This window comes from Solea solea, chromosome 16, assembly GCF_958295425.1.
Source record: "Solea solea chromosome 16, fSolSol10.1, whole genome shotgun sequence".
NCBI lineage: Eukaryota > Metazoa > Chordata > Actinopteri > Pleuronectiformes > Soleidae > Solea > Solea solea.
Genome location: NC_081149.1, coordinates 24,958,492 through 24,979,756, shown reverse-complemented (window position 1 = coordinate 24,979,756; position 21,265 = coordinate 24,958,492). Strand labels below are relative to the sequence as shown.

The window sequence follows — 21,265 nt, the reverse complement described above, 5'->3', positions numbered from 1 at the left end:
TTTTACTTTAACTTCACTACATTTCCTCTAACAGATAAAACCAGATTAAGATTATGGTCTGTATTTATATAGACTTTTCTAGTCTTGATGAGCTGCTTTACAATACAGTTTTCACTCACTCACTCAGAGTAAATCATTGTCTCACTCACTCACAATGTCATTCATTCACTCTACCACTCTAACACTAACTCCTCACTTTTTTAATACTTAATTTAAAACTTTAAAAAAGTAGATTTCAGATCAGAAAATGACTTTGATACACACACACACACACACACACGTTGGACAAACACTGTTAATTTACATATGACATTCGGTTTATTTAACATTAAATCAAATATTATGGGATATAACTCACTGAGACTCTGACATTTACACCACAGACAGCTATTTAAATCATAGGCAAATTAAAAGAACTCGTTAATAACAATCGTCTTTGACAGGAAAGGAGCTCAACACTCACACCTTTGTTTGTCTTTACTAACCAGAACAGCAGCAGTCTGTCTGTCTGCCTGTCTGTCTGTCTGTCTGTCAGCCCGTGGCTGAGCACCTGTCAGCTATGACAAACAATAATATGTTACATAAATAAAAGCATGTCATGTTGTCAGTAGGTGGCGCTGTTCACATCCACAGACTGTTTATTTACTTTTCATTGACAAATGTTTGATCACAGATAAAAATGTTGTCTTAAAATAATCATTGTGTGATTATGTGATGATTGAATTTCATTGGAATTTAATGCTGAGTTTGTTTTTAAATGATGCCACACCTTCACTGGAGTGTGAACAGACGTGGAAAGAAAGAAAGAAAGAAAGAAAGAAAGAAAGAAAGAAAGAAAGAGGTCAGTGACACAGTGGCTCTGTGTGGATGATGATTATGAGGACGAGAGTTCGTTTTGTTCTTGAACGATGATTTAGTACGGACGACCTCGACGTTCCTGCCTGCGGTCACCCCTGAAACACACACACACACACACGCACACACACACACACACACACACACACACACACACACACACACACACACGGCAATGAGACTAATCTCAGAATAATCTCAAAATAATGAATTTATTCTCAGAATAATGTTTATTTTTGTCTGGTACAAAAATGTTAGATTCAGTGAATCTGACCTTGCGTCCATTTTACCAGGGCCGTATCCTCCGTGGTCGCCTCCTCGTCCCCCTCTGAAGCCCCCACGGTCGCCACCGCGGCCCCTGAAGCCGCCACGATCGAAGCCTCCTCTGCGCTCGCCTCCGTAACCTCCTGTCAGCAGAGCAGAGCAGACCATGTGACCTTTAACTGACCTCTAACTGACCTCTAACTGCAGAGTTGCTGAGTCACAGTTTGGCGCTGCTCAACTGTGACTCACAGTGTAAATAAATAACTTTCCTGTGTATGATAACAGGCTTTTGTTGTCTTTGTTGTTGCAGTGAATCATTTAATACCACACAAAAAAAACAGACATGTAATCATTTTAAAAGTAAATTCATTATTGTAATCTTTTCTTTGCTCCACATAACAAATAAATCATTAAAACCAAATCCTTTTCCAGCATCTTGACTAAGAAAAGAGTGAACACATGAATCCCTGGTAAAAATCATCGTAAAAAACGACATTACTCAGAGACTCGTCCTTTGGAGTCTGACCTCTGTCCATGGGGCTCAACCCTCCTGCGTCCTCCGGTTTCGGGGCCTTGCACTGGTTACACTCGTTACGCCAGGAAAAGTTCAGGTTGTCACAGTTGCTGAAGAGAAAAATGGGATTAAAATCGCTGTGTGATTCAGTTGAAATCTATGAACAAAAAACGCTGTTGTTTCCAGATTAAAAAAGTACAGAATCAACAGATTTTGTTGACAACTGACTGTGAAATCAGTGAATCTGGACTCACGGGTTTGAGCACTTCCAGTCTCCTGCTCTCTGCTGTGCTCCTCCTGCTCCTCCCGCTCCTCCTCCACCGTTGCCTCCTGGGAAACCTCCACCTCGACCGCCTCCAAATCCTCCATGGCTCATGGGGCCTTCAAGAAAACGACCCAGTTACATCCATGGTAACAACAAACGATAAAAAGAGTTCTGTTTCTGTGGATACAGAGTTAAACTGGGACCACACCTCCTCGTCCTCGACCTCCCCTCATGCCTCCCCGTCCTCCAAAGTCTGCTCTGCGGGTGGCGAAGGACACTTTGAGTGGGTTTCCATTGAAGTCTTTACCTGACGATGAAAGAAAGACGTCAAGAAGTAAACGTGACAACGAGCATTGTGATGTTATTGGTATCGTGGACCGTGTATCGTGATGTTATTGGTATCGTGGACCGTGTATCGTGATGTTATTGGTATCGTGGACCGTGTATTGTGATGTTATTGGTATCATGGACTGTGTATTGTGATGTTATTGGTAATTTCCCCGAGGGAACCTCCCAAAGGGATTAATAAAGTTGTCTGTCTGTCTGTGATGTTATTGGTATCGTGGACCGTGTATTGTGATGTTATTGGTATCGTGGAACGTGCATCGTGATGTTAATGGTATCATGGACTGTGCATTGTGATGTTATTGGTAATTTCCCAGAGGGAACCTCCCAAAGGGATTAATAAAGTCGTCTGTCTGTCTGTGATGTTATTGGTATCGTGGACCGTGTATCGTGATGTTATTGGTATCGTGGACCGTGTATTGTGATGTTATTGGTATCGTCGACTGTGTATTGTGATGTTATTGGTATCATGGACTGTGTATTGTGATGTTATTGGTATCATGGACTGTGCATTGTGATGTTATTGGTATCATGGACCGTGTATCGTGATGTTATTGGTATCGTGGACCGTGTGTTGTGATGTTATTGGTATCGTCGACTGTGTATTGTGATGTTATTGGTATCATGGACTGTGTATTGTGATGTTATTGGTATCATGGACTGTGCATTGTGATGTTACTGGTATCGTGGACCATGTATTGTGATGTTATTGGTATCGTGGACCGTGTATTGTGATGTTGCCTGTGATTCACAGCCTTCTAAAAGTCAACCGTGCCTCAGTCTCATGCCTCTCAGAACTTACCGTCAAACCAGTCGATGGCAGCTTTGGCTGAAGGAGGGTCGTCAAAGGAAACGGTGGCCTCCCCTTTCAGCTTTCCCGTCTCTCTGTCTGTGTACAGGTTGATCATGGGAAGACCTGTTTTCTTGTTGACCTGAGAGGACGACGGACAGAGGGACAAAAAGTTAAAAAAGTACATCGGAGGTCGGAAACCTGACTCTGAAATCGCCTGAGTCGCTGTGGAAATGTGACTCATAAATATTAAGCCTCTTACCTCGTACCTTTTTGATTTGTTGAAGATTTAAATAAAAATAACTACACAAATTAGAAATAATTATATTTACATTACATTACATTAAATGTCATTTAGCAAACGCTTTTATCCAAAGCGACTTACAATGGAAATGAGTACAATCAGCCAGGGTTGGAGTTGAACTTGCGACCATGATGTCTTTCACACACAGGGTACCGGTCTTAACCACTGAGCCACTCCATACCCATTAAACGTTGTATGGATATTATATCTATATATAGTGACATGAGACAAGACATGATAAAGTATCTGTGATGACTTTACCTGCTTTTAAAGGCTGTTGCATTGATCATCGTCACATTTATTATATTGAATACATTTCTTGCACAAACTAAATATTATATATATATAGAGATATTTATATATCTATCTATATATATATATATATTTATAGATATATCTATATATATGTATATATATATATAAATATATAGATAGATATTTATATATATGTATATATAGAAAAAGTATGTGAACCCTTTGGAATTATCTAGATTTCTGTACAAATTGCTCATAAAATATGATCTTATCTTCATCTAAATCACAACAACAGACAAACACGGTCTTCTTAGACTAATAAGAAGATACACAAGATATGTGTATAATATATATATATACACACACAAAAAATTGACAACCTTTATATTTAAACACGTAGCCTAATTATTTGTGTTATAGCAGAATTTGACCATATTTATAGTGTATAAGTGTATGTTTTTCACAAACTGACCTTAATAATCCCAATCTGCTTAAAAAAGTCAGCCACTGATTCCACAGTGTAGTCGTCGCCCAGGCCTTGTACAAAGATGGTGTTGTTATCGGAGTGATCCTGGTCCTGCACTGTTTGAAGAAAACATGGAGAGAAATGTTCACAAAAGCAACAACACAACAACACAACACAGCAACAACACAACACTGAATATACTGAAAACAGTGGAAAATAATGAGGAGGTTTGTGTTGATTTGAGTTGGATGGAAGTTTGGCTCCACCCACTCTGGAGCGTCACAGTGTCGTCAAACTTTAACGTAGAGACGTGGTTGAAACTTTAAACTGGTCACTGGACTTGGGGATTATCTCACCCGAGTTAAAGTTTCGATACATGTTACCGTTTTCAAACAATCGCAGTTTAGGTTTTGTACGTTTTTTTATTAAGTATTTGGGGATGTTTTCAGATTTTATTATGACTGTGTGTGGTGTCGTCAAATAATGACAAAAACCTCTAAACAAACTCTTCTCCTGCTCACAATTTCAAACCCACACAGACAGTTTCTACATAAACACGTTGCTCTGGTTGTTGTCTAACCCTGTGTGTTGTTTTCAGTTTCATATGACTTGCAGTTTTTCTTAAAATCACCTAAAAGCACAGAGACTTCTGCTCAAACCTCTCATTCACTCCCATGTTAACACTCTGCTCTGGAGTTTTTTAAAAATGAAGATTAGGGTGATTTTAAAAGTGTCATTTCTCTGTCAATTCACAGCCGTTTGTCACAGATGTAAATGTGGGAGCTGCTGAAAGCCTCCTGACGCTCACACACCAAACATTTACTCTCTGTGATGTAAATGTGGGAGCTGCTGAAAGCCTCCTGACGCTCACACACCAAACATTTACTCTCTGTGATGTAAATGTGGGAGCTGCTGAAAGCCTCCTGACGCTCACACACCAAACATTTACTCTCCGTCATCAACCGTTCTGACAATATGACGACTTTAAAACACGCCGTTTTCTCTGTTTTTCACTGGTTTTGGACAGTTAGAAACAGGTGTTTGGAAGGGGGAGGGACATCAGGGAGGGGGAGAGGCTTGTTCGTCTCTCTTTTAAAGGTTGATTCCACAAAAATACCACTTTGTCTAAATACTTAAAGTTTTCAAGGTTCAATCCACTCAAACCAGCAGAAAGAAGCGGACACGATCAAAATGTCACCGTGGAATTTTCTAGTTTTAATATCAAATGCACCTGATGTTATGATATGATTGGTGGTTAAAGCATGTCGTTTCGGGCTTCGTCTGCACCCACTACAGATCAAACTTAACGTGATCACAGTTCAAAGGCCACACTGGTTAAAGCTCAAAAGTCTCAATCATGGCAGTTTAAAGTGCAATAATTAAACCTGTTCTAAATACTGTCGTCATGTGAGTGAGTGTATTCATTAAATCAATGAGTGGATGTGCCAGAACTTTCTCCAGCTCCAGTGACTGTTTTCAATAATCATAACAATAATTGTAATTACTGACTTTATCAGGCAGCTGGACTAGGAAACTGGACCACATCACACCGCTCCTCAGGTCACTACACTGGCTTCCCGTGAGGATACTCTTGGTCTTCAAAGCACTGAATGGTTTTGGACCAAAATACATCCTAGGACTTATGAGTTCCCCATCAAGCATCCAGAGCTCTAAGATCATCAGGACCAGGTTTACTGCATGTTTCCCAGAATCAGAACCAAACAAAGTGAAGCAGCGTTCAGTTCTTCTGCTTCCTGAACACCTGAGGTCTGAGGTCTGCTCACACTGTCAGCTCATTTCAATCAGACCTGAAAACATGATTATTTACTCAAGTTTCACTTATATTTTTCTGTGGTAACAAGACTTACTGAAGCCTCCAGGTCCTCCAGGTCCTCCAGGTCCATGTTCTGGATCTCTTGGTCCTTGAGAGGACAAAAAAACACAAATGAGTTGTGGGAGTGAACACACACACAAACACACAAGCACCAGACACACTTTTATCCAAAGTGACGTACGCTGCCCACACAGCTGTCAGGAGCAGCTTGGGGTTAAAGTGTCTAGCTCAAGAGCTAGCAGGAGCCAGGAATCAAACCGACAACCTTCCACTTGAAAGAAGACCTGCTCTACCACTGAGCCGCCGCCGCCCCTTAATGTTCAACTGTTCAGTAACTTCATACAGGAGCAGCAGGAACAGGTTCAGGTTCTTTTGAGGTGATCTTCTGTGACATGCTAACAAAGTCTACGATATCTTCAGAACACGTTCACGTCTTTATCTCACCGTTTGTAAACCACTCACTCTCCCACACCAAACCTCATGGAGAAAACCAGTGATTTTAGCTCATGGGGACACGGGAGTTGTTGATTCACTGCTGCCTCCATCACTGACTTCAAATGTTTTATTTTGTCAATTCAGCATTTAAAATCCTTTGTTGAGATTTACCTCATTGACTCAAAGATTTTCTCTATGAAGTTAGGTGTGGGAGAGCGAGTGGTTTACAAACTTCTGTCCAACAGTGAGATAAAGACTGCAAACATTCTGCAGATATCGTAGATGTCTGACGACGTGTCAGCACCTCAAACAACCACACTTTAAAAATCCAAACCATCACTTTAACCATGTTGATGTACGACATTCCAGGGTAACGTGTAAGAAGGTCAATTATCGCACATCACACACGTTGTCATTAATCTCGTTTAAATCACTCCTTCACCATAATCACGCTTCCCCGAAGCTTCACACAGAAGCTCCAACAAAACAAGACTGTGCACATTTTTGTCCTCAGTACATTCTGTGCCCAGGAAGTTTGTTTGGCTTCAAATAAAAAATACATTTAGGTTTCAAACTCCTCACTCCAACGCTTTAGTGCTGATGCATTTATGGATCAAATGTCAGATTCAAACACGCTCCCCTCTCACCAGTCCATCATGTTGAACCATGTCGTTCCTTCATCGCTTCGTCTACTTCAGATTTTTAACCACAGTTTGACACTGAACAGAATTTAAAGCTGAAGAGTTTCACTCGTCGCTCGTGAGGTCGGCTGGCAGAGCTTCATCCACCAGAACAACACAGGCAGTCTGTTGTTTCCCTGCTTTTTAAACACAAACATCGCTCTGGATTTTATAGATTTCATAGAAAACACGCCGATTGTGTGATTTTATATAATATTTGAACACTTGAACCTGTTGAATGGACCTTTACCAGTTTGAGCATTTACGATTGTTTTCAAACACATTTGACCTCGTCACTGTGGGTCTAATTTACCCGTGTTTCACAAACCCAGCACCTGAAATGTTTCCACGGGATCCAGAAGAACTTTCTGGATGTGTCCAGAACCACCGTACACAAACACGAGGCGTCACACCATGTGAACCTGTAATCTGGATCAGACCCACATGAAACCTAATCTGATGATGGACACGCTTCAATAACCTCACTGATAAACTCACTGATAAACAAATAAACAAAGACTCAGTGTTTGAGTCTCATTGTTTCAAGCAGCTGAAAGTTAAAGTCTGGTCTGGTTCAGTCTCGTCAGTCTTTTGCATCTTGATTTACCAGTTGCAGAATAAAGTGGATGACAAAGACATTTCCTCTTTTATAGTAAGAGGAAATATATAGCTGAGAAATAACACATGAAAACACAGGGGTGCAAATTCATCCCTTCATCCTCCTCTTCCTCACATAGGATTAAGATTAAGATTAACTTTATTGTTAAGTGGGGAATTTGTCTTGGGCGCTACACCCATGCTGCATATACAACATGATACAAATACAATACACCACGATACAACAAACGTCACACACACACTGACGTTCATGGTTACAATTATTGTTGTTTGTTTGATTTTTCACTCTGATCACATGACCCTGGTCAACGCAGTAGATCAGGGTTTCTTTGAGAACCATGGCTATGAAGCCGAGGCCACACCCCCTCGCACACACACACACACAGATCACATTTTTTTTTTGTTTCACACAAAGCCACTGGATGTTGTGTCCCAGGCCACACGGCTCTGACCTCTGACCTCTGTGACCTGTCACAGATGACTCAGCATTTACAGAACAGACTTTTCCCCCCAACAGAGTCATGTGACCACGACTTACAGGAACAGCTGACGGTGTGGACGACACACCTTTACATTCCAGTGGAGATGATTTCTACCAGATTTCAACACTCACTTCCGCTTATGACAGAGTGAATTGTGACAGAGTCATTCCACTTCAAACACACAGTGTGACCAGTGGAAACTCCACTGTCCTCAGTGTGGACTTCACCGTGTTTTCAATCATTCATCAAAACCATCTGAACAAGTTCTTACGTCACTATAGTGGAAAGGTGACAAACTGCTGGCCCGCGGGCTACATGTGGCCTACATATATATATACACATATATACAGTATGTGTATGTATATACTTATATATATATATATATATATATATATACACATATATACATCATGTATATCTATATAAGCTTTACAGTTGTCCATGTTATTATTTACTCAACTTCATGTTTTTGATATAGCTGCAACTATTATTCGATTACTGAATTATTTGAGTGTTTTTAATAATTAAAACCAAGTTTCTGTGATTGTTCAGCTTCTTAAATGTGAATATTTTCAACTGTCATTTTTAAGCTTCTTAGAAGTGAACATTTCCTTGTTCATCAAATCATTCAAACTGAATTATTTTTGGATGTGATTCAAATAACATCATCATTTCCAGGTTTGACAAACATTTTTTCAACATGAATGGATGATGAAAATAATCCTTAGTTGCAGTTTGATTTATTTTACATCGCAGGTGTTTTAAGTTTGACGCTCCTGCTGTAGCGGCACTCACACTGACAGTGACAGTAAACCCATTACATGTAATCATTGGCCATTGCTTTATCCAATTTTATATTTGTTGTGAAACGTCAAACATGGCAGGTGTTTGCAGAACATCGTTACATAACTTCAGAGAGCTGATAACATTCAGCAGCCATCACTTGAGTATCTGGAGAGGCTTGTTTCAATTCTTTCATGTTCACTGATTGTGTAACGTTTGTGAAATCAGGGAAAGTTTTCTGGCTCACTCCGGTTCTGTGACTCATGAGACTCACAACCTTAGACTCAAACACCATCCAGTCCTCACACCAGAACAGCGCCCTCTGCTGGGCAAAGGTGTGAACCACACAGGGTCACAGACCGATCACATATTTACCATTTTTACATCCAAAAGTTCATTATTTGATGACCTGTTTCATGCATTTAAAACAGGGGTCTCAAACTTGCGGCACACGGGCCACATGCGGCCCCTCAGTTCATGTCCTGTGGCTCTTCACTTAAGGCCCTGGTATACTTCTGTGCATATGTGCGTCGCATATCACAACCCTGGTACACTCACATGCCAGTGTCCTGTAGTAGGGTCCACCCACTTCGCCATCAGATGGCGGTACATGGTAGACTGGAGATTAATGTGGGTTTTTTACTATTATTTGAGATCATTAATCATTTATATTTCAAGTAAATAAATATAAATACATAACAACAAAAATTGGCTGATCAATTTTTCAGCTTCGTAAATGTGAATATTAAAAGTGAATGATTTTGGTTTGTGAAGAAAAACAAGACATTTGAGAACGTCATAATTTCCAGGTTTTCTGACATTTTATGAACCAAATAAGTACTTGAGAAAGTATTCAACAGATTAATCAATGATGGAAATAATTGATCATTAGCTGCAGCTCTAGTATCACGTTATAACTTGGTATTCAATTGTTTTTTATATAGTTTATAGTATAAGAATGTGTGTGTGTATATATATATATATATATATATATATATATATACACACACATATACATATACATATATATATATATACATACATATACATGTATGTAGAACTGTAAACACTTCACTCTACCTTTAAAGTTGGGTGACTTGATTAAAAATGTCTTAAGTGATGATTGTCCCTGAAACGAGGTCACTTTCCCACCACACAGTCCCAGCTCAACTCAACTCTGTTCTATTCTCCTCCATCAGTGATAGAAGCTGGTACCTGGTCAGAGAGTGTTGTCACTGAAGAGTCACGAGCACGACGTCAAAGCAACAATGTCCTACTGTAGATCATTTAAAAAGGCTTAAATATCTACTTATAGTTCCAAAATCTACTTAAAGTTTCACCATAGTTTGCGTAATGACTCCGCCCACGTGGAGGAGGAGCTATGAAGTCATGGAAGTCGAGCCATGCTGGGACCGTGTAGAGGAAAAGCGCTAATATCTAATTACAATACAAAAACTTATTAGACACTTTAAACTTGACCTCTGACCTCTGATGACCCCTCCCTCTAGCTTTCAAAGCTTTTTGCTCAAGTGTTTGTTTGTTTTTTAAATCACTTACCACCAAACTTATTGAATCCTCCTCGATCGGCCATTCTGATGAAGAGGAAGAAAGAAAGGACACACACTGTAGTCTGGTGCTGACAGCCATTTGTCCTTCACTCTCAGTGTCTTCATTAAACCCACCCTGTGTGGCTCAGAGTCTCCAAGAGGCCGCTTTAAAGACCTTGTCTTTGTTTGGTCACTCTCACCATGTTTATGTCATGGTACAACTTAAACATTAACACTTTTAGTCCCTGGATTGGTGCAGGGTACGTTTGTCATTAGTTTAGGTTTTAGACGACCTTTGATTTTTTTACCCAAATAAAATGCAGCAAATCCATAAAAACAACTATGAGTATTTTTTAAATGACTACAAGAAGACTGTAAGTGTGTGGCAACTTCCCCCACTGTAAATGATGGCTTAAGAGTGGAAAGACAGGCTGGAGTGAAGATAAAAGCCTAGGAGAAGATTCAAAGATTGATTAAAGCAGAGTATGACACAGGGAGGAGGAGGAGGAGGAGGAGGAGGGAACAGGTGAGAAAGGCAGGTGATGGCGAGGTCTAATGGCAAGTTAGTGCGAGTCAAGGCCTTAGTTTAACGGTTTAACTGCTATAGAAACTCAGAGAAACATGAAAATTACATTACATGTCATTTAGCAGACGCTTTTATCCAAAGCGACTTACAATGGAATTGAGTACAATCAGCCAGGGGTGGAGTCGAACTTGCAACCATTGCGACCATGATGTCTTTCGCACACAGGGTACCGGTCTTAACCACTGAGCCACTCCACCCCTTATAGAACAAATGTTCTATAACCTTAAAGCTGCAGTAAGTAACTTTTAAAAAAGGTCTAGTTCCAAAATCTACTTAAAGTTCCAAAATCTACTTAAAAATGTATAATTGTACTTGACCTTTATTTTGTACTTGTACACACACACACACACGACTCCAGGTGGTTACCCTGGTTACAGCGTCAGTGGTCATATTCTGTGCTATAATAAACCACCACTGACTCATTTTCCAGAGTGATTTTTGTGTGATGAACCAGCGTTTACTTCACCAACCATCAACTCATTAATCACTTTACTAATAATCCATAATCGTTGGTAAACTCTACACGATGAATACGTGAGGAAAGAATTCAAGGTTCTTTACCATCCGACCAGTTTGGATGTTTGAGTGCTGACACCATCGAGTTCTCGACACAGACACTGAGGAAACAGTGTTTCAGTCTAAATGACATTAAACAGCAGAAGAAGAAGAAGAAGAAGGAGGAAGAAGAGGAGGAGGAGGAGTGCATGCGTGTGAATGACTCAGTGCTGGAGAACCGTTTAATCCTAAAGTCTGATTCACACTAATAATTATGTTTGCTCAGGTAACAGTGATTTAAAAACACACACCAGAACTCAAGCAGGTTACATCAGAAACACCGCTGCGTTAGTGTGTGTGTGTTTGATTTTTTAACATAATCTAAATATAGATAGATAGATATATTGAGAAAGTGTTCACTTCTATGGTTTTATTTTGTAGTTTTTCAGTTTGACATTAAACTGTTTTTTTACTGGTTTATCTCCAGATACTTTAGTCATTTTACTGCTTTCTAATGTTCAAAATAACACAACTCTAGATACTGTGCTTTATAGTCTTATATTTGTTTGGATAATAAACAGGTGGTGGGCGGAGCCACATGAAGGCTTGGACCATTCTCGTTCTTGTTTCTCTGTGCTGTTACTTTTTTAACCATAAATGTTAATTAGTTTTAGTTTGGAAAGAACAAAAAAACAACATATAATAATACGACATCCCACTTTTGAAAAGTGTTGTTTGTGGATGAATGAACTGAGGAGAGCGTGTGGTTGTTTTAACACTCACCCCATTCCTCCTCGTCCTCTTGGTCCACCACGTCCACCTCTGTCAAAACCACGATCATAGCCGCCGCCGCCGCCGCCGCCGCCGCCACCGCCACCGCCACCGCCACGACCTCCAAATCCACCGCCGCCACGACCCCGGCCTCCACGGACATCCTGACCGCCATATCCTTCATCAGGGTCACCATACCCTCCTCCTCCTCCTCCTCCACTCATCGGAGGGCTGTCACCTCCATATCCTGAAGGAAAGTGGAGAAAATCACAGATAACTCTGAGCAACATTCAGTAGAAAACATGTGAGAAAACAACCTTATGTAAATATACAGTCAACTTATCAGTGATTCATTTAATCAGTGTGTGTGTGTGTGTGTGTGTGTGTTTTTCAGATTTTCTTGTCGACTGAGTTGAGTCGAGCCAGGACTGTGTGATGGAAAAGTGCTAATATAAACTATATTAAGGGTGGTGGTACAAAACAATACGGTTAAATATCGCAATATTTTGCATGATGACATTATATCATTTTTGAGACACCAAGTTCTTTGACTGATGTTACAAATAAACATTAATAAACAGCTCACTCTCACTGGAGCTGTCGTGTCCAGGGTGTGACCACGACCCCCAAAGTGGTAGAAGATGAGCAAGTGAATGAGTGAGTGAACCTTTGTTCATGATAAAAGTGTATTTTAAAACAAAAAATGAAACTCCATTCCCGACCTCCATCTTGGCCGTACTGGCTCTGCTGACTGTAGCTCTGAGGAGGAGGGGCGTTGTAGCTCGGGGGCTGACTGTAGTGACCTCCCCCTCCCCCTCCTCCTCCTCCTCCTCCTCCTCCTCCTCCTCTTCCACGTTGGGACGGTTGTGGGTGGCTCCCACTATAACCACCACTCTGACCTCCGCCGCTGCCATAACCACCCCCGCTCTGTCCACCGCTGGGCAGCTGGTTATAACCCGGAGGCTGCGAGTTTTCTTCATAGCTGTGGAGGAAGACGAGGACGGGAAGAGGAGCATTTAGAAAAAAAAACAATAATAAAGGATTATGTACATACAAATACACAAGGTCTACATAAAACACTGTTAGACACACTTTTCCAACAGGAAACTGCAGTTTATAAACCACTCACTCGGCCACACCAAAGTCCAGAGAGAAAATCAGTGATTTTAACTGCGGGGACAGAGGAGCTGCTGGTCCTCTGCTGCCTCGTGTGGTCACTTTGTGTCACTGAGTTAAGTCTAAATGAAATATTTTAAATGCGAGAAATTAATTTTACAAATTAAGATATTATAACTTAATGATGGAGGCAGCAGTGGACCAACAACTCCTGTGTGTGATATTAAAATCACTGATTTTCTCTATGGACTTTGGTGTGGGAGAGTGAGTGGTTTACAAAGTGACACAAATCGCCATTGTAATAAAACGTCATCCACAATAAAGAGAGGTGGTGGTGTCTCACCCTGCAGAGGATGAAGAGGATGGCGGTGGCTGCTGCTGACTGTAACCAGAGAAAGATGACTGCTGGTTGTAGCTCATGTTGGGCGGCTGGTTAGTGCTGCTGTAACCTCCAGAGCTGTAGGACTGACTGGAGTGACTATAACCACCACCACCCTGGTGAGAGGGTGGAGATCCATAACCTCCTGGGAGAAAGAAACAAGACAGGAATACCTGTTAAATTATAGTTCAGGTTTTTTTTATGAGGTTAGGACACACAGTCTGTGCTACTTGGTCAAATAACATCGCCGCCAAGAACCTGTCTGAGACTTTTCAGCTTCTTAAATGTGAATATTTTCTACTTTCTGTCATTTTCAGCTTCTTAAATGTGAATATTTTCAAGAGACACCGAAGCTCACTATCAATGACAACATGGCTGCCAGCAGAGACGCAAGGAAAACAGATTTTAGCCACTAAACAGAAGATAAACATCTAGGTCAGTTTAAAGGGGACATATTTCTACCAGTCGCCAAAGTGTGGAAAAAGAATACTCAGTCATGTTTTCGTGGTCCCCCTTATTGTAAGTATAGGTGATAAAACACTCGATGTTGAATTACCTGCGCATTATGACGGCAGCATACGCATTTCCCTGCAAATGTTACCACCCCACCAGTAAGTTTACTTGGAGAGCTCCACCTTAGCTCCACCTTAGCTCCACCTTAGCTCCACCTTAGCTCCACCTTAGCTCCACCTTGTCCCTATAAAATGCGAGAGTGCAGACGAGGGAGGAAGAGCGGTATTATGTCAACGCGGAGGGACAAGTGTGCTGTTGGTGGCTGCACAGTGGAGCACAGTGTTTTACACAAACTTCCAGCCTCAGAGGATTTTATATATGAAGCTAATGTTCAGGATAAAGTCAGCAAACGTGTGTTTGTGTGTTCGCACCACTTCACATCAGACTGCGGCCAGCGGTCGCCGTATTTAGTCAGCAACCGTATTTCACTGACGTACAAACACACATTTTTAAGAAAAGGTCAAATAGAGGTCATAACTGACCATTCTGACACGTCCTAATTAAACATATTAGTTCAGTACGTCCTCCATGACCAGAGCACAGACTCAGTCTGATACAGTCACATACAGCGATCAGTGGTGCTGTCCCTAAGTGTTGTTAACTGATTTACAGTTGGTCAGTGTTCGGCTCTATCCTTGTGTCGGACGTCTCTTCCTGTGACGACACTCTCAGGGAACTATTTTAACTTGGAGAAATAGGGTATAATATGTCTCCTTTAAGTCTATGAATCTTAAGAACATGTTCACATCTTTATCTCACTGTTAGACACACACACACACACACACACACACACACACACACACACAGGAGTTGTTGATCCACTGTTGCCTCTATCACTAAGTTCACGTCTTATTTTAGTGAATTCTGCGTTTGAAATCCGTTGTTCAGATTGACCTCAGTGACACAAAGTGACCACACGAGGCAGCAGTAGACCAGCAGCTCCTGTGTCCCTGTGAGCTAAAACCACTGATTCTCTCTATGGGGTTTGGTGTGAGAGAGTGAGTGGTTTACAAACTTCAGTTTCCTGTTGGAAAAGTCTGTCTAACAGTGAGATGAAGACGTGAACGTTCTTTAACTGACGTAGATTTTATTAGGTGAGTGTATGTTGAAGGTGTTTGGTGTAAAATCTTGCCACACGTATTGGTGAAGTTTCCTGATTTAGTTCGTATCAAAATTCAAAAGATGTCATATTTGTCCATTATGTACAAACATGCTGGTCTAAAATGGCCAAATGGTATAACAACAATAATAATAAAGTATGATTATTGTATCTTCCATTTCAATTAGACTTTAACATTTGTTTTTCTTTACCACCAAGACAATCAAAATATAACAATAATAATGGTAATAACAATAATACTACTACTAACAATAATAATAATGTTATAGAATCGATCACAGAGTGTGTTCTCATGTTTTCACTTCCAGAGGGAAACTCTGTGTCTCCTTTAAGTCCAAAAACTGTGTGAAAACAATCATTTCTACCTGACTGTGGTTGGCCATAGCTGCCGTATCCTCCCTGGCTGTAGGAGCCAGAGCCGCCGTCTGAGTCTTGGTTGTAGCCTCCGTAGCCCTGCTGGCTGTAACTCTGACCAGAGGACTGACCATAGCCCTGGTTTCCACCTCCTCCTCCACCTCCTCCTCCTCCTCCACCACCATACGACCCATAGCTGTGAGGAAGTTACAGGTTATCTGCTGTGTGTTAGCTTCTCACTGAATGTAACTTCATTGTCATTAAAGCTGCAGTAGCTGCGGGGGTCACTGGTTGTCGATGTTTGTCAAAGACTCCTAAAGACATCATAGAATGTGCTGACTCCGTGATTGTCTTCGGGATCTTGGTCAAAGTCAGACTTTTGTCACATTGTCTTTGGTGAGACAGAGATGTTGGAATTTTCATTTCCCAGACATCACATTGTCATTTTCTCTCTCTCTTTCTTAACTTTACTCACTCGTTGTTCTGCACGGAACCTCACATTAACAGCGCAGAGACAGACAGTGGACAGAGTCCGCCCCATGTTTGTCCTGCGTCGCCTCGTTTACATACATCAAGCAGCGCAGGGCGTGAAACAGTAGGTGGCGCCGTAACAAACGAGGGAGACATTTACCTCAAATATCAACTTCACTTCTTTCTTGCACAAAATTCAAACACTTTCAACGACCCACGTCTATTTAGGGTGATATTCAAAAACTTTCAAGGGCCATGACATTTTGTTTCAAATTCACAAATTTTCAAGGATTTCAAGGACCCACGGGAACCCTGTGATTTACACACACACACACAAAGTGAAAGGGAAGGTCTAGTGAGTGAGACCTGCTATAATGTATGGCTTGGAGACAGTAGCACCGTCTAAAAGACAGGAGGCGCTGTAGCTTGAGGTGTCAGAGCTGAAGATGCTGAGATTTTTGTGACCAGGAAGGACTGGATTAGAAATGAGTATATAATCCAGGGACAGTTCAGGTTGAACGGTTTGTAGATTTAAGTAAGAGAGGTTTTGTGTGTGCGAGTACTGACACTAATGTTTAAGGGAATTCTAAGTATTAGTTAGAAAACATGAGATTACTCACCCCTGCGCAGACGGTTGGGAATAATCTGTGTAATAAACAGAAACAGAGCAACAATATAAGAAATGACAAACCCATGATGGATCACACAACTCAAGAAGTATGCTAATTCATTTTCATAATGCAGTGCAATGCTTCCCCTTAGTGGGAGTAGGGGGTACTGCAGGTAGTAATCCATATCAACTTTTGAAAACACTTTTTAAATGTTGTGTCTAATTAGTCAAATAAAACCGAACTCAATACTTTTCCTGCATTTGCCGCAATTCAAAGTGTTGTTTATAGATACCTTGAAGACGTTCTAGATAACATGGACGTCATCAAAACGATGCTGGAGATATCTTAGAGTAGAACTATGGGTAGAAATAAATGTTACCGTTGTGCTTTTTAAAAGCAAGCTATAAAATATGTTATATATTCATATTTTCTTTCACCTATATCTGACCTAATCATTCATACAAATACATTTTTAAAGGTTCTTGTCATGACGCCATGTTTTTAGATGGAAAAACCCCCTGAAAATATGAATTACATACAAACAACATACAAAGTAAAAAATGTTACGCTGAAATATTGCAGCCTGGGATAAGTCAGTGAGAGGGTGAATTGTGATGACAGCAGTAATAATGCCCAGATATAATAATAGAATGCATGTATTGAATTTTAATGGAAGTGAGATGAAAACATTGCAGTTTCAATGGGACATTTTTGTACTTAACGGTGTGAGTGTAACACCTGCTTCAGTTTAACTGGAGGAAATAACAGCATCACAGGTAAGTACACAATCTGGACAAACATTCATGCATAAATCTGTATGAACACATGAACAAAATGAGCACCACCGGCCCTGAGGGTTAAACGTGAAATGATTAAAGTGGGCGGGGCCACCACCGCTCAAACTGGGTCAGTAGCACAACCACCGTTGACCTCATCTAACTATCAGATAAACCGCAGCAGGCTCGTTTCACTACGGTCAATATTCGTAATAAAAGTGATAACGTTAGGTCAGCGTGGAAAGATTTAGACAGAATACCGTGTTTCTCTTCCACCGAGAGAACAGAAACACCGTGACGTCATACAGCCAGGTGGCTAGCTAGCATTTAGCGTTTGACGGCTAACTAGCGACAGCGGCTGCTTCGTGTTGGTGAATAATCCGAGTAATCCGTTTGCTAATGCTAACAGAAGCTAATGAATCACACTTCCGTCAAAACACGGGAGCGAAATGAGCAGCGTTTCTCACCGTTTGACGCCATTTTCTACGAACAGTCGTTAACGGTGACGAATGTGTGTGTTCACACAGCTGGAGCGAACCAACGACGGGGGGGGGGGTGATGATGAACTGACAGCGGCGTCCTCTCCTCGCGTCTCCTCCCGTCATCACGCGTGTGCTGCTCAGCGCACAGGTCATGTGAGCGTCTGTGGACACTTGGACACGATCTGAACGTTGGGAATAGGAACATATTTCCCACGTGTTCGACCTCTGCTCCATTAAAGTCAGGAATCACTGCTCGACAGCGCGTGTACGCACTGAACCAGTCATTGATTTTTATTCATCTACGAAATAAACATTAAACATCCACGAAACAGAGAGAAGGCAAAAGAAAAGGCAAAAATCCACCGAGATATTTGTGTGGACAGAGTTTGATTGAGTTCACTTTCCCACAAATTCAGACAAAAGTCAAAGAAATAAGAAAAGCTGTCGGGCTGTTGAAAGACAAAGATTTAAGGAGATTAGCAGAGTTTCAGCTTCATAGACAGTTCAAGAAAAGCCACCAAAGACGGGATATACAAACTAAGTAGCTTTTTTTAAATGTACATGTGTTTATTTTTGCTCTTTATGTTTTAAAAACAGGTGAAAGTATTCCTGAGTCATCGTCTCTGAACATAACTTTGTTTTTGTTTTTTTAGTTTACCCCTTGTAAACAACTCTGAAAGCATCCAACATGGCCGACACGCCATGTGCGAGAGTTAGGTCAAAGGTCGCGAGACTGGGAACGTTGGGTATTATTTGTTCCGCTTTCCTTTTTTTTTGACGTTAACACATTACATTTTGAATTCATGTCATCATGTGGGTTTATGATATTGTTTTTTTGTCAGAAAAGTGGATTGTTATTACATTACATTACATTACATGTCATTTAGCAGACGCTTTTATCCAAAGCAACTTACAATGGAATTGAGTACAATCAACCAGGGGTGGAGTCGAACTTGCAACCATGATGTCTTTCGCACACAGTGTACCGGTCTTAACCACTGAGCCACTCCACCCCCAAGGATTGTGTTGTTTAATTTCGTCAATAAAGTTTTTAAAAAAGTGTGTGTGCTAAGTTGGATGTGGTGGTGTTTGGCCTGCTGTGCCGTTCTCCATGCTAATGATGGTGTTCATGATTGCGACTTTAGTTTGTTGTCTGGTGGAATGGTCCATTTTGAGTAGCAGCGGGGCGATGCTTAAGGAGAAGTAGTAGCACTCGTCCACGGCTGACTCTGGCTTCGGTGGTGCCTGTAAGATGGTGATGCTGTCTGCCGGCTGTGGTCTGCTCCTCCCCGGATTTGCCAGAGTTTCTGTGGGTGCAGCCGACCTCCGCTCCCTCGGGCTGCGGGACCGAGGCCTGTCCCTCTCCCCAGGCGACACGGGCTCAGATTTGGACGATACCGGAGATGCAGAAAGTGGTCGACACTCCAGCATTGCAGACGAGCTGCCACAGGGCTGCTCCTCCTCCTCCTCCTCCTTCTCCTCCTCTGATCCACAGTGAGACAGTGGCGTTAACGATCTCTCCTCCTCGTTGAGAAGAGCTCGAAGGTTTCTTTTTGAACTGAAAACACCAAACAAAAGAGAAGTCAGTCCTTGTGACACACGAGTTCATCAGAAATGTAATCGTGGATGATTTCACACAGACCTCCTTTGGTATATGTGGGGATTGAGGAAGGACATGCTGTCTGTGTATCTCCATTCCTTCTGAGCGCCTCCCGCTGAGGCAAAAGACAATCTTTTTTTCCGGTACCTGACGTACGTGTCCCTCAGCGTCCTCCACCTGTTTCTGCAAAGATCGGCTGAAACAAATTAGAGACAGGTTCATCAAATCTCACATTTGTCAGCCTGGCTTTCAGCTACCGCCTAGGCCACACCCTGTGTCTGTGCAGCCAAAGAGAAGGTGATGATGAAGAGGAGTGGCACAGTGTTCCATTCAGGAGGGAGCACACTTTTCTAATTAATGTTTGTTTTTGGCTCAAATTTGGGGATAAAAAGGTGAATTCAGTTTGTTATTTAGCAAATAAATCACTTTAAAACACATTTGTTTTGATGAGAGGTCTTAAACATTTGTTATATAACATTACATGAAGTGCTTTTTTCATAAAAGTAAGACTATATAGAAAACTCCTGTTTCCAATAACATGATAATGTGTCGTTAGTGAGAACTCACCATCCGCTCCCAACACCGTTGCTATGGTGATCCATGTTTTTTCTTTTTTCACGTTGTCCGTGTAATAAGGATGTGTCGGGTCATAAAATATGGGGTATTTTTCCACCTCAGAGATCAGCTGTTCCTGATCCATAATGTCCTGCGGGATTCTCTCGGCTCCAGGTTTGACTCTGCCCATCATCCTCATGGGGGCTTTTATTCTGAAGGAAAAAAAAACCCGGACACTCGGTGTTGTATCGGTGTTTGGCTTCCTGTCCCGCTCACGCTGAACTCTGCTGAATGGAAGCGTCGTGTTCCGTCATCCGGCAAAAACTGAACCCCTGCGTATTTTCAGCGGGAATAACGATCGACGTTGCACGGAACCGCTATCGGCACGCGACACAAACGGAGCCGCTGTAGACGAAAGTCGACGCGCGTCTCTTCCGAGGCTGCGACGCTACGCGACGGATACGCCGACCGACGTGAAGGAAGACGGATCCAGGCGGTCTCGTGCGAGTCGTCAAAGAAAGCACACTTCCGGTCATACCTTTCAAAATAAAAACACTACTGGCAAACTTGTTGCAGCTGTTCAGATTAGTGTTGTATTAAGTCATTTAAAGTTAGTATAAAAGTAAAAGTATAATATTAAATATTACCTCAGTGAAAGTCTTAACGTTTAGCAATTTAGAATTTTAAAGTAATAAAATAATGAGGCGCAAGGTTTGAGTCATGGCGGCTCAGTGGTTGGGCAAGTTGTCTTTCAACTGGAAGGTTGTGGGTTTATTTCCTGGCACGATTTTGTCGATATTTTATTTGTTGCAATGCTTTTATTTTTTAGAGGCCTCACATCTCGGATGTCTGTTTCAACTTCCAACGTTCATCTTAACACACGTTGTAGGGCTCCGCCCCCTTTGTGCCTCCATGCACACACACAACACATGGACCCGTCCACACACCCCCACCTCTCTCACACACACGCGCACGCACGCGCTTTGTTATTCAAACCAA

At 41.6% G+C, this 21,265-nt stretch overlaps 2 protein-coding genes across 2 annotated transcripts; both read right to left on the bottom strand.

Annotated features, from left to right (window-relative positions):
• Positions 1-607: 607 nt before the first annotated feature.
• Positions 608-18,801, bottom strand: fus (FUS RNA binding protein). The gene is made up of 14 exons (XM_058653260.1): positions 18,770-18,801; positions 15,783-15,967; positions 13,749-13,929; positions 13,012-13,271; positions 12,302-12,536; positions 10,448-10,482; positions 5,927-5,980; positions 4,065-4,174; positions 3,046-3,175; positions 2,107-2,205; positions 1,888-2,014; positions 1,646-1,743; positions 1,130-1,262; positions 608-953 (listed from the first exon to the last, which is right to left on the bottom strand). Exons 1-14 carry the CDS (start codon positions 18,799-18,801, stop codon positions 914-916), a joined length of 1,719 nt encoding a protein of 572 aa, XP_058509243.1. The 3' UTR covers positions 608-913.
• LOC131475778 (transcription factor Adf-1-like) lies at positions 18,660-21,201 on the bottom strand. The gene is made up of 3 exons (XM_058654101.1): positions 20,279-21,201; positions 19,754-19,907; positions 18,660-19,669 (listed from the first exon to the last, which is right to left on the bottom strand). The coding sequence occupies exons 1-3, from the start codon at positions 20,463-20,465 to the stop codon at positions 19,180-19,182; spliced, it is 831 nt and encodes a 276-aa protein (XP_058510084.1). The 5' UTR covers positions 20,466-21,201; the 3' UTR covers positions 18,660-19,179.
• Between the last annotated feature and the right edge of the window lie 64 nt (positions 21,202-21,265).

Coding starts and splice junctions, on each gene's coding strand:
- fus (XM_058653260.1), bottom strand. CDS start 18,801: ATGTTGGATGCTTTCAGAGTTGTTTACAAGGG. Junction 4,175..5,926: donor TGGAGGACCTGGAGGCTTCA/GTAAGTCTTGTT, acceptor TTCTTCAAACAG/TGCAGGACCAGGATCACTCC. Junction 3,176..4,064: donor AGCAGATTGGGATTATTAAG/GTCAGTTTGTGA, acceptor TCGTCCTCTCAG/GTCAACAAGAAAACAGGTCT.
- LOC131475778 (XM_058654101.1), bottom strand. CDS start 20,465: ATGAGGATGATGGGCAGAGTCAAACCTGGAGCCGAGAGAATCCCGCAG. Junction 19,908..20,278: donor AACGGTGTTGGGAGCGGATG/GTGAGTTCTCAC, acceptor AATTTGTTTCAG/CCGATCTTTGCAGAAACAGG. Junction 19,670..19,753: donor CCCCACATATACCAAAGGAG/GTCTGTGTGAAA, acceptor TGGTGTTTTCAG/TTCAAAAAGAAACCTTCGAG.